Genomic DNA, 24,112 nt, shown 5'->3' with positions numbered 1-24,112 from the left:
AACAATGGAATTATTGTGTAGTGAGAAAAGATAGGCCATAGTTTTGTTGGTGTTTGTTTCACTGGTCCTGCATAAAGATATCTGGCAAAAATCATTTTTGCTGAGAACTTAAAAACACAACTGGCCAGTTAGATTAGAATCACAATAACAATGACTAGAGTTTCACTGTGATTCAGACTGAAGATCTTTGGTAATGTTTTAGGCTAAAATTAATTTTCAGGATTAGTTTACCAAGGTGAATATTGCAGTTGTGATACTACATTCCTCTACTAATATTCAGAGGTTTTATTTTAACATTTCTTTTTTAACCCTCCTACTCCTCCTTCTCTTCCTTTCCTTTGTATAAGATGGAGTAATGTGTCACTATGAGGATGTTACTTAGTGATAGGACTGAATCACAGTTGTTAGAAGGAAGCGACAGTTCTGCGGATGGCCTTTATTTAATTGCTATGTTTTTGTTGTTGTAAGTGATTTATGTTTTTGATGACTTCCTGCAGGTGATGGTGGAGAATTCGGACTTCACTCCGTCACAGGTTGGGTGTCTCTTCACCTTTCTGGCACGACAACTGGCAAAACCAGACAGCACGCTTTTTGTCAACAGAATGCTCTTTGATCAGGTAGGTTGTTCTGAGTATGTGTGAGATTCACTATTGTATGCAAAGTTGATCTCTCCTGAATTCTTTATCTAGGTTACCCATCCTATCTAGATTCTCCATGTGCTCTCTGTTTCTGCAAAGACAGTTCAACATTTGGGTCACCCTGGTGTTCTGAGCTGTCGAGTGGAAGGGTAAATGTGTTATGTTCTGTGCCTCCCACTTCAGCTTCTGTTGCTCAGCGTACAGCTGTGCCATCCCGTTGTCGGCGATTGGCATTGGGTTCGGGGGATTTGGCGCTGTCAAAGATGTGGAAGCAAAGCACCTCTCTCCACTTTCCTTCTTGGACAGAGGTGACACTTTGTTCATGAAAATGGAAAGAAAGATTTTAAAATAATGTTTTCAGCTATTCCATTGTGTGAAAATGTAACCAGCTTTTAAAATTTTGTGTCTTTTAGGTCCTTGAATTCCTGTGCAGTCCTGATGATGAGTCTCGACATGCTGAGAGGCAGCAGGTGAAAATAGCGTTGGCGGGTGGGTTAGGATATTTAACTGGATTGAGTGCACAGGCAGAATTCTAATTGCAAGGACACAACTTTCTGATTTCTGAATCCTATGAAGTAGAGGTTGGATAGACTTGAAGTTCTGTTGAAGAGTCATTAGGACTCGAAACGTTAACTGTGTTCCTCTCCGCAGATGCTGTCAGACCTGCTGAGTTTTTTCAGGTATTTTTATTTTTGTTTTGGATAGACTTGGGCTGTTTTCGTTGGAGCAGAGAAGACTGAGGGGCGACCTGATCGAGGTGTACAAGATTATGAGGGGCATAGACAGGGTGGATAGGGAACAGCTGTTCCCCTTAGTTGAAGGGTCAGTCATGAGGGGGCATAAGTTCAAGGTGAGGGGCAGGAGGTTTAGGGGGCATGTGAGGAAAAACTTTTTTATCCAGAGGGTGGTGAAGGTCTGGAATGCACTGCCTGGGAGGGTGGTGGAGGCGGATTGCCTCACATCCTTTAAAAAGTACCTGGATGAGCACTTGGCACGTCATAGCATTCAAGGCTATGGGCCAAGTGCTGGTAGATGGGATTAGGTAGGTAGGTCAGGTGTTTCTCACGTGTCGGTGCAGACTCGATGGGCCGAAGGGCCTCTTCTGCACTGTGTGATTCTGTGATTCCAAGGTTGGATTTGGTTTTCCTCATGATCCATTTGGTTGAGATACATTCAGCTGTGAGCTGACAGCACCAGCCATTTTAGGCATCTGGGCGGTTGTTCCAAATTCTGAATTGGGAATCCTAAGAACTCCATCTAATCTTGAAAAGTGATTTTAAAATTTGGAAATGCACGGGAAAGAATGTAAAATCAAGCAGAGGAATGCTAAGAAATTAATAAGAGATACAAAATGGGAGCCTGAGAGGAATACAATGGAAATATAAAGGACAAGAACAAAATCTACAAACATACGAAATAGGAGCAGGAGAGGCCATTCGGCTCCTCAAGCCTGCTCCGCCATTGAGTAAGATCAGGGCTGACCTGTTAGTGTTTCGAATTCTACCTACCCATCTACCCCCAATAATCTTTGATTCCCTTGCCTAACCAGAATCTATCTACCTCTGTCTTAAAAATATTCAATGACCCCGCCTCCACCACCTTCTGAGACAGAGAGTTCCAAACTCGCACAACCCCCTGAGAGGAAAGATTTCTCCTCATCTCTGTCCTAAAAGGGCGACCCCTAATTGTAAAACAGTGCCCACTAGTCCTGGGCTAACCCACAATAGAAAACATCCTTTCTACGTCCACCTTGTCAATACCATTCAGGATCTTATATGCTTCAGTGAAGTCATCCCTCACTCTTCTAAACTCCAGTGGAAACAAGCCATGTCTGTCCAACCTTTCCTCATAAGACAACCTGCTCGTTCCAGGTATCAATCTAGTAAACCTCCTCTGAACCGCCTCCAATGCATTTACATCCTTCCTTAAATAAAGAGACCAAAACTGCGCACAGTATTTGAGATGCAGCCTCACTAATGCCCTGTATAACTGAAACATAACATCCTTACTTTTATGTTCAGTTCCTCTCGTAATAAAGGATAGCATCCATTAGCCTCCTTGATTACTTGCTGTACCTGCATACTAACTTTTCGTGCCTCATGCACTAGAACACCTAGATCCCTCTGCACCTCAGAATTCTGCAGCCACTCTCCGTATAAGTAACACTCTGCTTTTTTATTCTTTCCGTCAAAGTGAATAACTTCACATTTTCCCATCTTCCTTAATTATAATAAAAAGTGTCATCCTTAGTTATAAAAAAAACAGAAAATGCTGGAAATACTCAGCAGATGATACAGTATCTGTGGAGAGAAAACACAGAGTTAAGACTTCAGGTATTGAAAGTAAACAAAATCAGAGAAGGTGGTTGATAAATAAAGGGACTGATTAATATTTTAAAGGTATCGACAGACAAAATAGGCTCAAGCCAAAGAAAAAAATACAAGCGGGGATACTAATGGTTGGTCAAAGATTTGGGCTTTAGGAGACTCCTAGAGACGGAACAAGGATGCCAGAACACGGTTGAAAACAGGAATTCCAGAGCATGGCCTTAGCTGCTGGAAGCACAGATGCCCATGATGGGATAAAGGGTTATCCACAAAGGCAGGGAAGTTTCCCTAGGAGGGGACATAGTGGGGGATTGTAAGGTTGGAGGAGGTTGCAGAGCTAGGAAGAGGATGTGATTACGAAGGATTGGATCTTGAGGATGAAGCTTTTAAATTGGAGGCGTGAGGGGGATGGTCATTGTAGCTCGCAAAGGGTAGAACTGGTGGTTGTGCAGATGGGATAAGGCCAACAGAGTTTTTGATGAGCTGAATATTTGAGTTTGGAGATGATGCGGCTACCTAGAAGAGCATTGACAAAGTTAAAACTGGGATGTGAGAAAGGCATGGATGAGGGTTCCTACAGTAGATGGGCTGATGCAGGGATGGAATCAGTTTCTGTTATGGTGGTGGAAGTAGGTGATCTATGTGAACAAGAAGATACAGATTTGGAATCACAACTCTGGATGGAATAGTATGTTGACAATGCTAACCGCCTATACAATCTAAGACAGTGTTCGGGGAGTGGAATGTGCTAAATATGATGACTTTGGTCTCTGTGTTTAGCTAGAAAAAGTCAGAATGGATGCCAGGAGGATGTTTCCTCTTGTGGAGGAGACTGGAGCTATAGGGCACAGTTTAAGAATAAAAGGTCTCCCTTTTAGAACTGAGATGAGGAGAATTTTTTTTCTCTGCGGGTTAGCCTGTTGAATTCTCTTCCCCAGAAAGAAGTGGGGGCTGGATCATTGAATTTATTCAAGGCTGAGTGAGATAGGTTTTTGATAAGACAAGGGAGTCGAGGGTTATGGCAGGGGCAGACAGGAAAGGAGTTGAGACCGCTATCACATCTGCCATGATCTTATCGAATGGTGGATCAGGCTCGAAGGGCCGAATGGCCTACTCCTGCTCCTAAGTCCGATGTTCCTATCCAAGATTGGAAGACTGACAAGCTGTCTGACAACATTGAGACAATGGGGGTTAAAAATTGGTGGTGGAGAGGTGTAGCTGGGCGTCATCAGTGTGCACGTGGAAGTTGATTCGATATCATTGGATAAAGTTGACAACGGGCAGCATGTAGACGAGGAAGAGGCGGGGGGTCATGGGTAGCTCACTGGGGAGCTCCAGATTTATACACTTAAAAGAAGGTAGTGCAGCTTTGAAGAGGATTGCACATTCAGTATAGAGACTTTTATTGAAAATGTGCAGAGCCAGAGAAGGCAGGCGATAAATAAAGGAACATATGAATGCTTCAAAGATATAACCTGTAGCCATATTATTTATTTCCCTAATAAAGGCTTTTCTATTTTGGTTCCTTTTTAGGTTCTTCTGGAGCTGATTCAAGCTGGGGGAATTGCACAGTTTGATGAGAACAGACTGACTACAATGGCTGAGAAAGCTGCATTGTGAGTTATGGTTTCAGCTCAATTATAGTCCTGTTCCTTAAGCAAGAAAAGTTTAAACATTTATTTTTTTGGCTGTGATAGGTATTTTCACTGCTAATGGGTTTGATATTTTTACCCATTGGAGAATCAAAAACTAATTTGCATATGAAGTAACTGCATTGCCAGTTGTTTCTTCGAGGTCTTTTGAAAATGAGGCAAATGTTTACTGTATAAACAGGACATCTCCCCAGAGAACCCTAGCTTTTTTTTGATCCATGATAAAAGCTACCATTACTCATTCTCCCCTGCAACACTTCTGAATCTTTTAGACTTCCAAACGCAGGTGCAATGCCTCGTATGTCCCCTTTAGAGCAGTGTAAATTAGCAGGTAAATTCTTCAATTTAATTTATGACTGTAATACTAAGTACCAACAAAATACAGTTTTGTTTAGTACCCAGGTGACATAGTCACCATACCTTTCCATTTTGCTTCTCCACAGCTGCTAAGTCCTGTAAATAACAAGGCAATGATTAAAGTGAGTGAAAATTCAGTTCCACTGTTTGTCACATTTACAGCATCACAGCTAATGTTGTACCTTTGTTTAAAAAAATTACAGACCAGTTAGTCTAACCTCTGGTGGGAAAATTCTTGGAAAAAAATGGGAGGGGCAGGATGAATCTTCATTTAGGAAGAGACCGATTAATCAGAGACAGCGTGGATTTGTTAAGGGAAGGTTATGTCTGACTAACGTGATTGCATTCTTTGAGGCGGTTACAGGGAGGGTTGATGAGGGTTATGCATTTGATGCAGCCTGCATGGATTTTGGCAAGGATTTTGATAAGGTCTCACATGACAGACTGGTGACAGAAGGCCTTTGGGATCAAAGGCAAAGTGGCAATTTGGATCCAAAATTGGCCGAAAAGCTGGAAGCAAAGGGTTATGGTCAATGGGTATTTATGTGACTGGAAGGTTGTCTCCAGTGGGATTCCTCAGGGCTCATGACTGGGTCCCTCGCTTTCATGTGGCATAGATCAGTTATTTAGACTTGAATGTGGGGGACATAATTAAGAAGTTTGCAGGTGATACAAAAATTGACCTTGTGGTTGTTGATGCATTTTCCCATCACTTCGTCAGAGTGTTCAGCAAGGAGACCAATTGTTCACCTTCTAGGTTAGTGATGTTTCATATGTGGATAACGAAGAAGAAAACTGAAGATTGCAGGAAAATATCAATGGACCAGTAAAGTGGGTGAAATAGTGGCACCGGGACTTCAGTCCAGAGAAGTGTGGGGAGAAAGTGGGAGCTGGCTATTGAGTTGGATGATTGGCCATGATCATAATGAATGGCGGAGCAGACTCGAAGGGCCGAATGGCCTCCTCCTGCTCCTATTTTCTATGTTTCTGTGTAAGCATGAAGTCACGAATTTGTGGAAGGGCAACAAAGGCACGGGAATACACAATAAATATTAAAGTACTGAGAAGTGTAGAGGAACAGAGGGAGCCTGGAGTTCATGTCCACAGATCCCTGAAGGTGGCTGGACAGGTAGATAATGTGGTCAAGAAGGCATACGGAATACTTGCCTTTATTAGTGGAAGCCTTCCAAATGAGAGCTGGGAGGTTATGCCCGAACCATATAAAACACAGGTTAGGCCACAGCTGGAGTACTGTGAATAATGTGATTGCACTAGGGAGGCTCTGGAACAGATTTAAGAGGATGTTGCCTGTTCTGGACAATTTGTTATGATCAAAGATTAGATAGACTGGGTTGTTTTCTTAGGAATAGAGGAGGCTGAGGGAAGACCTAATTGAAGTGTAAAAAAACATTAGAGGGATCCAGATATAGTGGAGAGGAAGGTCCTATTGAGCATGGTGAGAGGTGGGAGGCTTATAGTGGATTTGAGGGGAAACATTTTCACTCAGAGGGTGACAGGAGTCTAGAACTCACTGCCTGAATGGATGGCAGAGACACAAACCCTCATCACATTTAAAAAGTACTTGGATGTGCAGTTGGAGTGTTGTAACCTACATAGTTCGACTGGATGGCTACTTGTTAGCTGGCAGGGACACAATGGGCCAAGCTGTAAATCTTTACGATTCATCCGAGCTTATCCTTGGGCTGGTCCCACCCTCAGTTGGTACCCTTTTTCTGGTCTGATTTTTCAGCCACATACCCATGGCCTAAACACATTTTTGGGCGGGATTTTCTGTGCCCGCTGGCAGCGGGTGTGATAGGTGGCGTGCGTGGACAATATGGCTCGATCGGTTTCACGACAGCGGGAAGGCAGGTCATAATGTTCCGCTCAGCCCGTCGACAGGCCGCATTTCCCACCAACGGTCAGCGGGGACTCATTGTAATACATCAGCGTCTCATTAAAGGGCCATCCCGCCAGGCTCTGGACCCCCCCACCGGATCGTCCATCCACTTCGGTGGGAAAGCACGTCGATGTGTTTCACAACAGCACAGAGGGTGACGTGCACTTGGCGGCTTCACTGTGGGGGAACTGAGGTGAGTGAACAGCAGGAGTCAGACATTCTCAGAGGCATCAGCGATGGAGTTAAGCGCACGCAGCAGTGCAGGAGCGAAGTCCTGGACCAAGGCCTCCATGGCGGCCGCCATCCTGCCAGTGTTGACCTCGGTGTGTTGGCAATGCCAGCACTACCGTCTCAGCCTGAAGATGGACGGATTCCTCCATCATGCCTTACAATCTGAGGAGTACAGCGGACATCCCTTCCTGATGTTCCCGAGCTTGCTTTTGCAGCTCCAGCAACTGTGACGTGACCGAGTCCAGAGGCTCATCATCTGACTCGGACTCAGCAAGGTTCTGGCCTCCAGCAGTCCTCCGAGTGCTGGGGACCTGGGAAGTCCCTGCCTCCGCCTGCTGTGGATCAGACTGTGCGATGTGCTCACCAGATTGTGATCCCGAGGCTACTCTAAAGCTGGGTCCCACCGAGGTGTGTGTCTCTGTGCTGGTGGAGGGTGTGGGTGAGCGCTGTGATGGGACTTCAGGGAGGGTGTCTTCAGGTTCCTCTACAGAGGTTTCTTCGGGGCTTGATTAGAGTCCCTGGGTCATGGACTCTATTGGCTGTTTCCCAGATGTGTCAGTGAAAGCAAGGGGAGATAATCAGTGCAGGGCAGGGGCCTGTGAAACAGGACACATCACTCACAGCATGGTTATCTGATGGATGTTGCACTGCTGGATCCTCACTTGTTAGAGCAGCACCGACCTCACCGTCAGCACAGGACCGGTCCCGGTCATCGCCGGCCAGCTGGATGGCTCTGTTTTCAGAGTCCATGAAGACCTTGATTTCAGGCATTCCTCCACCAGCCTGTGACCTCTCATGTTGTTGTGTGCCAGCTTGTCCTGCATGGATAGAGATGGAGAGTATCAGCAGGACACCTGCAAGGCCTGATGATAAGTATGCCTGGCCTGTGTGGGTGGTGAGTGGTCCTATGGATGGGATGAGGACAATGATGGTGAGTGTGAGAGAGTAAATGGTGATGTCCCTTGAACTGGCAGAGAGTGAGGGCCCTGTGGATGTGTGATGGGTTTGTAAGTGTGAGAGTTGGGAGTGATGAGAAGAGTGACTTACCCTGGCGGGACAGAGATCATTCACCCTCTTGCGGCACTGGGTGGCTGTCCTGTTCTGAAGGGCGATGGCACTGACCACCGCTGCCAACACCTGCGGCCAGAGCGGGGTACACAACATCCCGGCGGGCCTCCACGGCATTCAGCAGTCGCTCGGGGGACCCATCATTAAACCAGGGGGCTACAGTCTTTTTTCCTTTGCTGGCCATGCCTCCCGGGCAGCGGTGGTGAGCTGGTGACGATGAGCAGTGTGCTGGCCTTTTAAACATGGCGGCCAGCGTGATGCAACGGTGAGGTGATGGCGGGAGGGTGAACGAGAGCCCGCATGCCACAGAAATGGCGTGTTTCCTGGGAATGCATAAATAATGAGGAGGGTTTGGGATGATACGGCGATGGCGGGTTTCACGTCATTGGCGGCCAGGACGCCATTTTGCCCGCCTGCTGCTGCACTAAGTGCAAATTTGAGAATATTCCGCCCTTTGTCTTCAGCAGTGGTTTTAAGTAAATGAAATCTGTTTCACTGTCAAAACCCTTTCTGTTTTTAAAACTCAGCAAGTTTCGAAGTGTAAAATGTGGCACGTATTTGGGTGAAATGGTATAATTTTTTTCTCAGTCTGCACTTTAATATTTACCTCTATCAGTTGGCATCTCTGCAATGCATTTTATTAAAAGAAGGGCTTGTATTTATACAGCACCTTTGATGACCTCAGGACATAAAGCACTTTACAGCCAGTGAGGCACTTTTGAAGTGTAGTCACTGTTGTAATGTAGGAAACGTGACAGCTAATTTGCGCACAGCAAGATTCCACGAATAGCAATGTGACAATGGCCAGGTAATCTGCTTCGGTGATGTTGGTTGAGGGATAAGTTTTGGCCAGGATTCCAGAGTGAACTCCACTGCTGTTCTTCGAAATAGTGCCATGAGTCTTTTACACCTTGTCTTGATTTAACATCTCATCGGTAAGAGAGCCCCTCCAGCAGTGCAGATCTCCACCGGTCCTGCACTGGTGTGTTAGCCTGGATGTTCGTGCTCAAGTCCTGGAGTGGGTCTTAAACCCACAACCGTCTGACCTGAAAATGAGAGTGCTGTCCACTGAGCCACCTTTGACCCTTGAAATAATAATAATATTAATTAATAATTGATACAATTGTTTTTATTCTGCAAATCACAGCATAATTGGCAACATTTGCCCAAAAAATAATGGATAAATGAATGAATAATGAGGGACCATGAAGCATTGAGCTGGTTTTTCAGGCTGGATCTGTACTAGTGATCAAACGGGATCCTAATCTCTCCTCTCCAATTTCTCAGCTTCAACTTTCTGTATCATATGCAAGCTTTTTTGTTTTAGCACCTTTGAATTTACCGTGATTTAGCATAACAGATGCAGATGCATCCAAAGTGTGTGTGTGTGTGTGCGTGTAATCTCAGGCATGGTTTTCACAAGCTAACCTAAATTACTGGTCTCTCAATAGGGTGCAATTACAGATAAGTAATAATGATGTAAAACCCTCATCTTGTATTTGTTTACTGGAAGAATATCTGTTTTGTTTAGCTCCCTGGCTTGACATCCGCTATTAGGATCCCACATCGGCAAAGTAATTCAATGACAATACTAAATATGCTGAGCAGACATCAAGCTAAACTCGTTAGATTTCCCTAACCTATTTGCACTGGGGAAATATATTAAAGCCTTGCCTTTGAATTTCAGAAAGAAAGAACCATGATGAAGTGTGATGAGTTGCTTAATTTTCACACAGTAACATTTGCGGAATTCTTTCCCTGTGCCTTTTTTGAAAGAGGGAGTCCTAAGCCAGTAAATTTAAGTAAATACTGAGGACAAAATCTTGAGAATTGGCAGAATAAGTGATTATTGCCAAAGGTTATACAGGGCTATGTAACAAATTCCATTTAACCACTTGATACAACATTGCATATAAAGTAGATGCTGTTGAAATTGTGTATGTTGGCATCACACCCTGCACTTAATAACCATCTTATTTATGCAGCACTTATTATCAGTTTGTCCCACTTATGCTGTGACCTTTTTGAAAAATCTCTATGCTGTCTTGTGTTGAAGACTTTCACTAATTGCTGTTCAGCAGGAATAGAACCAGCTTCTTCCCCTGCCAGAAAAATGTGACATGTGTTTTTGTAATGTCCAGAGATAATTGAGAGTAAACGTATATATATATATATATATATATATATATATAAAAAAAACACACAGAACCCCTCTGCTTGTAATTATCCAGGAGATCAGGTCTGCTTTGGACCTGAAAAATAATTCTGAGGCCCTCATTATGAGGTGGTGGGCATGTGGTGTCTGGAAACTGTGTCTCTTTGTGATGACTCTTTCCTCCTCATCGGTAGTCCTGAAACTAATCGGGCTTGAAATTGATGTACTTAGAAGTTTGTCAGGAGATTTTGACGAGCCCTTGACTTACAGAATTAGGGATGAATTGGTTCCGACCTGTTCTGTTCCTCTTCCTCTGCTTTTAAAATAAAAGTCCGAGGATAGAAAGAAGATATAGGTATCATTATTTAAACAAAAGCAAAATATTCACACATGGAAACCGGAAATAAAAACAGTAACTGCTGGAAATATTCTGTAGGTCAGGCAGTGTCTGTGGAGAGGGAAACAGAATTAACGTTTCAGGTTGATGACTTTTTGTCAGAACTGAAAGAGGTAGTCAGAGACTGTACAGTTTCTAAGCTGTACTTAGATGTACATTTTTTTTTGTGTAGGTAACAAAGTTAATTAAAAAATCCACACCAATCATTTCCCTTCCTAAGGAATATGTGACGAATACTATACAACCATCAATTGCAAAATCAGCAGAAACCTGCAGAAAATTGAAAGCTGTGTGAATATATTTTGGAACTTCTGTTACTAAATCTTATAAATTAATTCATCCTCTATTCACGGTTCAAGGAGCCACACTTTTTCCTCCTCTCCTCAGTTCGTCCTGCCACTCCTCATCCCCTCCCATCCCGAGTTTATGCTGTTTTTGTCTACCTGCCTGCCTCCCCCAATTCGTTGTGCAGACTATGTGGTTTCCCTCTTCGCCTCTGTTCAGCTCCAGCCAGTTCATGGAAAAAGCCTTCCCAGATTTGTTTGCAAAGTGCCATGTCTGATAATCTTGCTGATTTGAAGGATTACATTTTTACTGCACCCTGCGGATGGCCATTCTTCAACCCAAAGCAAATAATGAGGAATTAGATAGATAATAAAATGTGATTGCCACTACGAAAACATGGCCAGGATTTCCCATGGGATCAGTGAGGGACAAGACATGATTGGGATGTTGCCTATCACTTGGTCCAAATTCAAGTCCATATCCAGCACAAGGAACGGAACTGTCCACAGTTATGAAAGCTAGGTTGACCCCACAAGCACTTCGAGTTTGGTGGGATGGTTCTGTGTTTGCCAGCATGTCTATTATGGCTACTATTCTGAAAAGCAATGTCTTTCTATCAATAAGAAATAAAATCCCTTACAAATTGTGGTTAGCTTGAGGAATTCTCTGTCTTTACTGTTAAAACATAGTTCACAACCTACTGCAAAGTAAGCTTCAGACTGGAATTAGGCAAAATGGCTCATGTAGAAAATCAATTGATGCAGACATAATGGGGCAAATGGCAGGAATGTTCTGCATTCTGTAAAGACTCAGTCCTCATTTTGACAATAACGAGACTAGTTCTGAATCAGTGTTAGGTTGGGACTTCCCGCTGCATCAGTAAGTTCTGGGTACAGGCTTCACCCCAGCACCTATGTTTCAGTACGAAGAGAGTGTCAATTGTCAAAGATCCTATCTTTTAGATGAGATGTTAATCTGATAATCTGTCCGTTTGATTTGCCTCACTGAGGTTAGTCATTGTTTCTGTCAGAAAAAGAATTAACTATACAGCAAAATATCATCCATTTTAATTTCAAGCCATACTTGTTCTCCTGTATTGTATGTTTTGGTTGCTGGGGATAGAGTTTAGGGTTTTTTGGCAATATTTGTGTGTCAACAACAACATGTATTTATTTAGCACCTAGTATAACAAACCAAGGTACTTCACAGGAGCGATTATCAAACAAAGTTTGACACTGAGCCACATATGATATTAGGACAGTTAGGTTTTAAGCAGTTCATGTCTAAATGCAGCAAGACCTGGACAATATCCAGACTTGGGTTGACTTTCACTCCACACAAGTGCCAGGCAATGACCATCTCCAACAAGAGAATTTAACCATCGTCCCTTGACATTCAATGGCATTACCATCACTGAATCCCCCACTCTCAACATCCTGGGGGTTACCAATGACCAGAAACTGAACTGGACCAGCCATACAAATACTGTGGCTGCAAGAGCAGGCCAGAGGCTAGGAATCGTGCGACGAGTAACTCACCTCCTGACTCCCCGAAGCCTGTCCACCATCTACAAGGCACAAGTCAGGAGTGTGATGGAATACTCTCCACTTGCCTGGATGAGTGCAGCTCTCACAACACTCGAAAAGCTTGACATCATGAAGAACAAAGCAGCCCACTTGATTGGCACCGCACCCACAAACATTCACTCCCTCCACCACTGATGCACAGTAGCAGCAGTGTGTACCATCTACAAGATGCACTGCAGGAACTCACCCAGGCTCCTTTCAAACCCATGACTACTACCATCTAGAAGGACGAGGGTAGGAGGTAGATGGGAACACCACCACCTGGAAGTTTCCCCCTAAGCCACACACCACCCTGACTTGGAAATATATCACCGTTCCTTCACTGTCGCTGGGTCAAAATCCTGGAACTCCCTCCCTAACAGCACTGTGGGTGTACCTACACCACAGGGACTGCAGCGGTTCAAGAAGGCAGCTCACCACCACCTTCTCAAGGGCAATTAGGGATGGGCAATAAATGCTGGCCCAGCCAGCAATGTCCACATCCCATGAATGAATAAAAAAAAAATCTAAGGTTTAGGACCTAAGAAGGAGGCCAATGGTGGTACAATTAAAATAGGGGATGTTCAAGAAGCCAGCGTGCCAATATTGTGGAGGGATGTTGGCTGGAGGAGATTAGAGATAGGGAGGGGTTTGAAACAGGAATTTACAAGAATGGTTCCAGGGATGAGAAACTTCAGCTATGAGGAGAGGTTGGGACTGTTCTCCTTGGAGAGAAGAAGGCTGAGAGGAGATTTGATAGAGATGTTCAAAATCATGAGTGGGCTGGACAGAGTAGAAAGGGAGAAGCTGTTCCTGCTCGTAAAAGGATCAAGAACGAGAGGGCACAGATTTAAAATGATTTGTAAAAGAAGCAAATGCGACGTGAGCAAAAACTTTTTCACTCAGCGAGTGGTTCGGGTCTGGAATGCGCTGCCTGGACGTGTGGTGGAGGCAGGTTCAGTCGAGGCATTCAAGAGGGCATTGGATGATTATTTGAATAGAAACAATGTGCAAGGTTACGGGGAAAAGGCAGGGCAATGGTACTAGGTCATAATGCTCATTTGGAGAGCCAGTGTGCACACGATGGGCCAAATGGCCTCCTCCTGTGCTGTTAAGATTCTGTGATTGTGTGAGGAATGAGAATTTTAAAGTTGAGGCGTACTTAACCGGAAGGCAATGTAGTGAGCTCAAGGGTGATGGGTGAATGGGATTTGGTGCAAGTTCGGACACGGACAGCAGAGTTTTGGGTGAGTTCAAGCTGACAGAGGGTAGAATGTGGGAGGCCAGCCAGGAGTGCATTGGAATAGTCAAGTATAGAGGTAATAAAGGGAGGGATGAGGGTTTCAGCAGCAGATGAACTGAGACTAGAGGAGAATTGGGAGATTGTTAAGGAGATGGAAATACTGGTGGTGCAGAAATGCAATTAGAAGCTCACCTTGGGGTCAAATATGATACCCAGGTTGCAAACAATCTGCTTCAGCCTTAGACAGTTGCCAGGGAGAGGGATGGAGTCGGTGGCTGGGGAATGGAGTTGGGAGCGGGAACCGAAGACATGTCTTCAGTCTTCTCCATATTAATTGGAGGCGATTTCTGCTTATCCAGTACTGGATGTCAGACAAGCAGTCTGAGAATTTAAAAATGGTGGAGTGGTCGAGAAAGGAAAGAATTAAAGCTGGGTGCCTGCTTCCGCTCTGACTGTGTCATCAGCGTACATGTGAAAATTAATGCTGTGCTTTCTGGTGATGTTGTCAAGGGGCAGCATGTAGATGAGAAATAGGAGGGTGTTAAAGTTTAGATCCTAGGGGATGCCAGAGCGTGGGGGTGGGAAAAGAACCCATTGCAGGTGATTCTCTTGCCTGTGGTTAGATGGTTAATAATGGAACCAGGCGATTGTAGTTCAGCCCATCTAGGTGACAGTGGAAAGGTGTTAGAGGAGGATGGTGTGGTCAGCTGCGCTAAAAGCAGATGGGGGAAGGATGAGGTTAATTTACCTTTGCCAACGTTGCAAATGATATAACCCTTTACTCAGTGGTAATTTCTCTTTGAACCAGAAGGTTGTAGGTTGTGCCCCAATCCAGGCACTAGAGCATATAATCTAGGCTGACATTTCAGTCAGAACTGAGAAAGTGCTGCACTCATCTCATTGCTGCTTTCAGTACCTTACTGTGTGCAAATTGGGTGTGATATATTTGCTCAGAATGCAGCAATGACATTACTTTAAAAGCAGTTCATTGGTCACGAGGTGCTTTGCAAAGCCTTGACGTCATGGAAGTGCAATATAAATGCAATTTATTTCTTTATTTCGTTCTTTTCTTTGTTTTTTTGCCAGAATTTGTATCTCAGAGCAGATGTAGCAATGACTGCAGTAGTTATAATAAGGTTAAGATGTGCTCCAGCATTGATGTAAGTCCGCCTGATGCCACATAGCATCTATATATAGTTAGGTGTAGATTTACAAGGACAGCGTGAGTGTTCCGATCCTATTTTGAACGAGAAGGAATGCAGTAATTTTCTGGATTGAATGGTGCCTATGAAACCCTACAATATGCAAAGGGCCCACATTTGAAGAACACTGAACAATCTAAATTTTTGAATTGCTACAATCATTGCTGCAATGATTGGTCATGATGTAATAAATTCCGTAGCATTTACAGCAGGGGAACAGCCATTTAGGCCAGCTACTCTATACCAGTATTGATGCTCCACATAGCTCCAACCCTACTTCATTTAACCATAGAAACAATATGGCGCAGAAAGAGCTAAACAACACATTGCGCCTCCACCAGCCATAAAAAGAGAAAAAAAGAAACTCGCCGCTCATTTTTAATCCCACTTTCCGGCACCCAGTCCGTAGCCTCGCAGGTTACAGCACTTCAGGCGCAGATCCAGGTTCCTTTTAAATGAGTTGAGCATTTCAACCTCAACCACCAGCTTAGGCAGTGAATTCCAGATGCCCACTGCCCTCTGGGTGAAAAAATCTTTCCTCATGTCCCCTCTAATCCTTCTATCAGACACCTTAAATCTATGCCACCTGATAATTGACCCCCCAGCTAGGGGAAACAGGTCTTTCCTACCCTACCTAGGCCCTTCATTTTGTACACATCAATTAGGTCACTCCTCAGCCTCCTCTGTTCTAAGGAAAACAACCCTAGCTATCCAAATATCCTAACCATATGAGCACAACCTTCTATTCTTTGCTTCCTCGTGTACTCGCACCACTACCTAGGTAAAGAAGTCTCTCTTGAATTCATTATAGGATTTATTAGTGACTGTCTTTTATTTGTGACACCGGTTTTTGGACTCCTTCACAAGTGAAAACATTTTTTCTACTTTTACTTTATCAAAACCCTTCATGACTTTTCACACTAAATTTCTAGAGAGTAAACCCCAGCCTGTCCAGTCTTTCCTGATGTTTATAATACCTCAGCTCTGGTACCATTCTTATAAAAACTAAAATTGACCTACCAGAGAAGAGAGATATTGGGTTCAGACAGGGAAACAAAATGAAATGTGATCGGATACCATGGAGAAAGGGAAGTCACTCCTGGGTTGTACTTGTGCACTTCCCGGAGCCTATTGACAGAGTGGCTTTGATAGAGGCTTGATAGCAGGGTGCCAAGTTTCTCAGACATGGATGGGACTTGGTACAGGGGCATCCAAAGAAGGAAAGTAATTTCTTGACGCTCCCATATTTCCTTCAGCAAAAAAGCAAACAACATGAGAGAGATATATATATATATTTCAGTTATTAATGATTGTTGTGAACTGTTTATGATACACTCTCTTGTATGCACCAGATTTATAAAGTATGTCTGATAATACCTGCTGTAACCTGACAGATCAGGGCTGTTGTTTCTGTGCTTGTTCTAGAGTTGAGGAGGTTGCAAGTCCATAACCAATAACAAGGGCTGGAATCTTTAATTTCTTTACTTTTCAGAGGTAGAAATTCAATTCTTATTGTTCAAATCAGCAAACCTGATTGGAACTGGGGAGCTGATCTTAAGGGAGCAACATTCTCCTCCAGAGTGGGGAAGGATTATTGATCGATGTGAAACCAGAGAGGGTCCAGGAGGCAAGAATCCAAAAGGAAAAGTGAACGTTTTTAGAACCAGCACAGGAGTTTGTTTGGCTCATTGTGTTTTTGATGGGTTTTGCTAGAAACCACCTGACCCTCCCTCCATAACTCAGCACCTTCCTCTTGTGCTGGGGAGGAGGGCAAGGTGTCTTTCTAAGTGTTATTTTTCTGGATATTTTGTAAACAAAACTCTTTCTTTTCAGCTATCAAGTCTGTGAATTCATGTATGAGAAGAAACAGCTGTATGATAAGATCATCCCCTGCTACCTGAATGACCCAGTTAGGAGGGTATGTATGTCAAGAAAGGGGAGCAAGTTTAATGATAGTGCTGTGTATGGTGACATATTTGCTTAATTATTCCCATTCTGCCTGAATCTGGACTACAAACCCCAAAGCATTAACTTGTACAAATTTTATATCAATTATCCAAAATGTCATGGGATGTGTTTGCACATTGTCAAAGTTTCATGTAATAGGTACAAATCATTAATGAGTATTTCAATTTGGGGCTGAACTACCATATTATGTTGTTTAAGAGAAAGCAATATATATTGATCTATTTTGATAAGTTATAGAGGAATGCAACCATTGGAAAGGAGCCTGAGACCAGCACAGTATAGTGTATCCTAAGTAAAAGAGTCATGAAGAACAGTGAAGGAAATGAAGATATATTCTCTTTGATGGGGAATTGATACCTGAAAGGTCACTTGCCTGGAACAGTCATGTCCTGTGTGGACGCAATTGGTCTCTGGTGAAACTGTCTATTCACAGCATGACTAAGAAGAGCAATTCAATTGATTGGGAATCAAACCGGTGTTCCACTCTTCATTGGTGTCACGTGTGCTGGCATTTCAAGGCTCCTTATTGTTCACTGGGCAGAGGGGAAGGTTTGAGATGATTTGTTATAAACCAATGAAACCTTGAGTTGGATATAGATTCACAATGCTGATTGGGCGAACATATTTAGATGGGGTATTATCACAATAAGTTGACTGATTCTCCCTCCATTGAGGGGGTACAGGGTTACCAACTGGGCAACAAGGCGCGAGAGAGGTGAAACAGGTCTGAGCAGATTCTCTACGTTGTCTGAAACTTCAAAGCAACCGAGATGGGCTGACTGCTCACTCCTGTCAGAAGATAGTTAGGGATAAGGGAGGCCATTTGGCCTATTTTAAATCATCCAGAAGCACTGTACAGTTTTTCATTACTGCGTCCAATTGCCTCTTGAATAGTCCAAGGATGTTGATCTCTACCACTCTATCTGGAAGTTCATTTCATGTGATTATCACTGTGTGTGAAAAACTTCTGAGTATTAGTTTTAAATTTACATTTAATAGTTTGAACCTGTTCTTCTTCTCAACTTATTTTCAAATAAATTCTAGATTTCCCTTTTCATATCTTTAACTATATTTGAATATTTTTGTGATTACCTCTCAAGTTCCCTCACCCTGGCTGAAAAGCCTAAATCCCTCTGGTCTTTCCTCAGAACTGCAGTCTCTAAGAGTGGGGATCAGCCTGGTGGTTCTCTTTACTGCCTTCATCGTGTCAGTGTCAGTCTTGTGCCCTGGTACATGAACATATGTATGAACACAGTATTCAGGATTTTCTTTGAACAGAATGCTGTACAGTTTGATCACAACCTCCCTTGTATTCAGCTGCTATTTGTGGCCACAGATGTACTGCCTTCAGTATGTGTGCAGCCAACTGATTATGTGTTCTCATCAAAATAATCCTTTAATATTTCTTCTATTAATTAAAACTTTTAACGGTAGATTTGCCGCACCAAAGAGGAACTGTGATTAGAGGCATTGCGGAATGGAGTCAGGGCTGCAGCACTCTGGTGACAGTTCTCAAAAACTGAATGTGTCTCCTTCCAGGGAATGTGGGTTCAAATAACTTAACCTGTGAGGTTGAAATATTTCTGTGTGTTGCCGACATTTCTCTTATGTGTATTTTGTCGGAGGGCGTTTTCACATTTATTTTTGTGGCTTATAAACTGAGTTCTCCTGGTAGCATTGAGACAGATTAAGTCGTTATCGCTTAATTTTTGTTTTCAGGATGATAATTAGAAATTATTCATTCTTTCACTGGACTGATGTTTATTTCTTAAGTAGTACCAGCTTTCTATGTGAGCAACATGGCTAATGTTCTCTTCACAGGCTCAACACATCTTGTCGCATGTTTTCATTACACATCACAAAAATAGTAACCTTGTCATCTTTTAAGAGATAAAATAATTGAGGCATTAAGAATGAAATATATTCAATTAATGTGTCTGCACCTGGATGAAGTGTTATCTTCACTGACCAGATGGTTTGAGCAAAGAATAAACAATTGAGACACTTTTAAGCTAACTTAATATGGGATTAGTGCCTTAAGTATTTATCTGAGTGGACTGTGCATCCATTGAGTAATTGGAATGACAGACCTGGTTGATTGTGTTCTGCATTACGCCTCATATTTATGATTAGTACACAAGGAAAAGGAGATTTGTCGAGATCAGTCTGGCCTTACTTGTTTCAACTGTGCACAGGAGATAGTTTGCTCCAGGGATTGTATTAGAACAACTTGGAAGCCATTTCACTAAATTGTTTCTCTGACTGTAGGAGGCAATCGCGTTTTTTTTTCCCCAGTTGGTACTGATGTTAGCTTCAAGGCTACAGTTTCCCATCCAATTAATCATAAATCTAACTTTAATTTCCAGGAAAGCCCATTTCAGTTAAATTGTGGAGCTTTTTTTACTATCTTGCACCTCAGCAGCACCAAACTCTCTTGGAATGAGACCGCACTGTGTAATGCAGTTTGTGTATGAAATTCCGTTGTCTGCTATTTTTAACTAAGACACTCAGTGGAATTGTGCCAACCTCCTGGTGAGGGGTTTGAGAGGGTTGCCGGGGGGGAAGGTGCCAGAAAAGTGGAGGGGGATCGTGTCTGAGCAGATACTCGATGTCTCCTCGCCAGCTGCCAAATTCTCCATTGCTGGTCAGGCAGCCGAATCAGACTGTGCAGACTGGAAGCGGGTAGTCTATTGAGCTTCTTATGTTGTTGATTGAAGATGATATTCCACTGCTTTTTGAATTTTCCATTGGGCTAAGGGTTTACACGGCATGTTAGTGGTCTGTCAGCTCAAAGGAGGCGAGCAGCAGGTGAGTGTTGGCTGTAACTGATAGCCATTCAGTTCTGCTGCACTTACAAACAAGGAGGCTCAGGGCAGAGATTGCAAGGCATGGTCTTATAGAGGATTTGCTGTGTGGAAGGCCAGTGAGGAGGGCTGTAACTGAAAGGGTGTCTCCCATTGCTGCGAGTACAGGAGATGCAGTGGAGTGGGCGTGGGATGTTTCACAGGCAGTGCACCATGAGGACTGCAAAGGGGGATGGGTGACCTGCACTCAGGGATTGACTCCTGCAGACAAGAGGTAAGTGGGAGGGGGAGACTGCTTCAGTCACGTGGAGAGGGGCAGCAGCACGTAGAGGAGCACCAGAGGCAGGACACTGTGATGGGACATGGACATGGAGGGAACATAGGGCCAGGGAGGCAGGTGAATGCTGGAAGAAGGTGATACCCAGTACAAAGGGTGTATAGGCTGAGGCTTAGCTTCATAGAAATGGTGAGCACCCTTGTCTCCGGAGACTGCACTTATCAACAGGTGTTTGCAGAATGCTGGAGGTGGAGTTGAGGCCTCTGGGATGTAGTGGGTACCCATTTCCTGTGGCGTTGAAGCTGACTGTTGCTCTCAATCTTTTGCTACACGGTTCTTCCAGGAATTGTCTGGAGACATTTGTGGGATCTCTCAGTAAGTAGCCCATTGCTATATCAAGTAGATGACAGATACCGCGTTAAAGAGGGCAGGGAAATACATCGGGTTTCACATTGATCAGGCAAGTCAGGCTGAGAGGCCAGTTGGATTTGGGTCCATGGCCCAGGAGGTGGTTATAGTCTTTACACATGTGACCATCAGGTGTCCCTCAGAGCAGCAGGAAGGGGTTCCACTCAGTGTTCAGATCTGTGCAAGGTTCCTGAGAAACCGCCATGACTCGTTCATGCTGAGATATTGCCTCAACTACTGAGACCATCTGAACGCCTTCATGGATGGATCTTGGGTGACAAATGGTATCCACTAAAGACATGTGGCTCACACCAGTGTGGAACCTTAACACAAAGCCAGAGGAAGCGTGCAACCCCTGCCATGAGACTGAAGGACCATCGGGCAGGCAGTTGGCCTTCTGAAAGTGTGGTTCAGATGCCTAGACTGTTAAGCAGCAGCTGTCCAATGCTGCCCCTCATGGGTCTACGGTATTGTGGTGTTTGCTGCATTCTGCACAGCCTGGTGCAGCAGAGATGAATAGAAAGGGCAACAGTAATAAGGATGCTGCCCCCTCTGAGGAAGGGGCATCTAGACTCCGCATGCAGTGGCCATGCACATGAGGGGACGATGGCCACTGCAAGGGAAACAAGCGACTCCTTCATCTGCACATGATTCAGCTGAGAACCCTTGTCAACCCAGTGGACATGAGACAGGGGTCTCTCTGTTGATGCCATGGTGATAAAACTTCCTCACTCTATCAGGGATCCCGTGGTGAGAACAAGCCAAGTGCTTTGTTCACCAGAGCCCTAGATTTACCAGCCGCTATTTAATGGACACCATCTCAAAGATTCAACACCTGATAATGGGACTGGGGTAGAAAGAAAAACGCGAGGTGTCTAAATATGGATTTCAACAAATGTTAAGGTGCACAAAGCAACCACACAATGGTATGTAGGAACTGAAATGTATCCTCTGGGACACCATATTCAACTAGATGCGTTTACATGAAAGCTTCCATGTTCTTCGCCATTGTGTACTCTCAGTGACTGGAGCTGATGTGGAGGCAGCCTGCTGGCCTTGCTGCTCAGGTGTGTCTCTGAGCCATATCTTCAACCAGTGCTCTACGCTTCTCAAGGCTGAGACCATTCTGTGGGCGTTGTCGTGCACCTCCTGCACCCTCTGGGTGGCCTGCTGCATGTGGCTCTCCATGAGGGGCATCCTGCGATGAAAGAGGTCATGTGCGCTGATGCCAGAGACATGGTGCCACTGGTGCTGTAGGTGGACTCCTCCATCGCCTACAAACGGGAACAAGCAGCCTCTGGAAACTCTGACACGTCTCCACGCGTTTCACGCTGCTGCTCCAGCAACTATTAGTTTGCTGATGACCTGCGTGAAGCTCAGCATCACCGGACCTTTCATTTATTACTGGGCCTGTGGGAGAGACAAGAGTGTTGTTATCGATGTCCATGTTCACCTGCTTCCTCCAGCTTCTCCATGATCCAGAGCCTCACGAAGGGCCACAGAGGCACCGTTGGAAACACTAGTAAGAAGGTTGGAGCCTGCGACTGTTGCTTTTCTCACTTTCTCTGGGCACCACACCTACCCTGCCTTCTGCGACAGGCTGGCCTGCTTCCAGCCTGCATCCTCCATCGCTTCCTCCCCCATCTGCATTATCAGAGCTTTGAAAGGCCCATCCCTTCCCCCCTACGCCTTTGCTCTCTAACATTCAGTTCACTTCTCCTGCAGCTATAGAAAACAGAGCATCACATGAATCCCCTGGCATAGCTATGCTTATCAGACTTCAGGAGCACCTCCAGAGAGTCATCACTGAAACGTGGAGTCTTCCTTTTGGCGCAGCTATTCCTGCACAAGTTCACTTCTGCACCCCTTCCTTTGCCTTCAGTCTCTACAGGCAGTATGAGGGCTGCCCTTTACTGACACACTGACCTGTAAAAATGGTGCCATTAACCTCCTTGATGGCACTAGCTCCCACCCACCGTCTGTTATTGGCTGTCTCCCTCTCCAGCCAAGCACTAATTGGCCGCATAGTGGGAGTGGCCTTTGAAATCTCGCCACTCGTCCTGCAAATGACCCCAGTGTCGGAACTTTGAGTCAGTCACTAAAATCCAGCCCATTATTCTATTTTGCAAATGTTTCAGCCCATTTTAAAAGATTAGTGGCTAGCTAGGACTGATCAGATGGTAATCTGGTTCAGGGCTTTGTTTAATTACAGTTATTTCCTTTGAACTGAATAGAACCTATTTATGTGCCAACATTTGCTCTGTGATGCTGACAACCATTATGCTTCATAAGTGCATTCAAGACCCTAGCTTCTGATATACTCATCATTCAAGTATTGTGCTCATTTAGGCTGTGGATGAATTTCATCCTCATAATGTATTCCACTGTATCCAGTTTCATTATTGTCCCTTGCCTCTATACTCTATGTAGTTCAATATCCTCCTTCCTATGAGTTTGTGACTAGTCATGCATAGCCCTCCAACTGTGTTTGTTATCTTACCCTTCCTCCTAGAATTGTTTTGGCCAAGACTCTACAGTCATTTCATGTGTGGTTGTCTCACTAAATTCTGAAATATAATCACACTGGATTGTAAAATTCAACAGTATTACCTAAAAATTCTGCTGCTGAGCATGTTTCATTTTCAGAACCTTAAGTTCTTTATGTCATTACATGACTAATGGGTTTCTTGTAGTTCCGTGCTTTTCTTGCCAACTGTCAAGTATAATGCTTCACTTCTCTTGTCTCCTGTCTATTGCTCATTGCCAAAGGCATCTTTATGACCTTCTGTTCATCCAATTTAACTTGACATGGTAATGGCCATTCTTCATTAAAGAAGATTATTGTCGAAGAGAAAGCCTTAAAGTAGTTGTGGCAAGGGTGAATCACAGATGTGAAACAATGTTTATGATTGGACCAAATTCAATTTGGGACTATTCATTCACTTCCAGCTTTTTTGAATATGTGCGGTTTATTCTCCCTGTCTCTGTGTCTGTCAAACACCAGCTGTATTGCCTTGCTGGGCTGAAATGCTTGTTGATCCAGCACCTCTCAATGGGCAACAGTGCCGCAGGTGTTTAGGAAATTGGAGACACACAGTAACCATTAAAAATGGATATTCCACAGATAAAACGTAAATTAAACTAAACGAAACTCTGTGATTTAAACATTCCAGTCAAAGTTTCTATGCTATTCTGCTCACAAACAAAACACATTTGGCCTTCATATCACAACATTGGACCTCATTGATGAAATTGATATGCTCGTTACCTTAGAGACAAAGATATAGACCAGTGACCAATGGCATCTCATGTCTGTGTAAGCTGTTTGCGAGAACAGTCCAACAGAATCCGACTGCCTGTTCTCTGTTAATCCCTTTCTTTATTCTCTTTAAATTTACTTATTATCACTGGCTTTTTCTGTTCCAGTGGATATAAACCCAGTATCTCAAATCTGCTTTCTTAATTATTGATTCCTTTCCTGGCCTCATCTTGGCGATTCTACACTGTACCCTCTCCAGTGTTTCCATTATGGGTTTCCCAACTGTACACACTACTCAAGATATAACCTTGCCATCATAACTTTATAATTAGCTGTTTGTTTTTATGCTCTCTTCCCCCCCCATTTATGAAACTTA

The 24,112-nt window shown here is 44.0% G+C and overlaps 1 protein-coding gene across 2 annotated transcripts in view; it reads left to right on the top strand.

Annotated features, from left to right (window-relative positions):
• Positions 1-24,112, top strand: part of vps8 (VPS8 subunit of CORVET complex) — a 570,202-nt gene that overhangs the window by 154,315 nt on the left and 391,775 nt on the right. For both annotated transcript variants that reach the window (XM_078551411.1, XM_078551410.1), the window contains exons 28-31: positions 498-617; positions 1,052-1,108; positions 4,499-4,581; positions 16,854-16,938. In XM_078551411.1, the coding sequence (XP_078407537.1) occupies positions 498-617; positions 1,052-1,108; positions 4,499-4,581; positions 16,854-16,938 (345 nt within the window). The remainder of the gene's footprint in view (positions 1-497; positions 618-1,051; positions 1,109-4,498; positions 4,582-16,853; positions 16,939-24,112) is intronic.

The sequence above is a fragment of the Cetorhinus maximus genome, chromosome 11, assembly GCF_964194155.1.
Source record: "Cetorhinus maximus chromosome 11, sCetMax3.hap1.1, whole genome shotgun sequence".
NCBI classification, from domain to species: Eukaryota; Metazoa; Chordata; class Chondrichthyes; order Lamniformes; family Cetorhinidae; genus Cetorhinus; species Cetorhinus maximus.
This window is presented reverse-complemented; position numbering and strand designations above follow the sequence as displayed.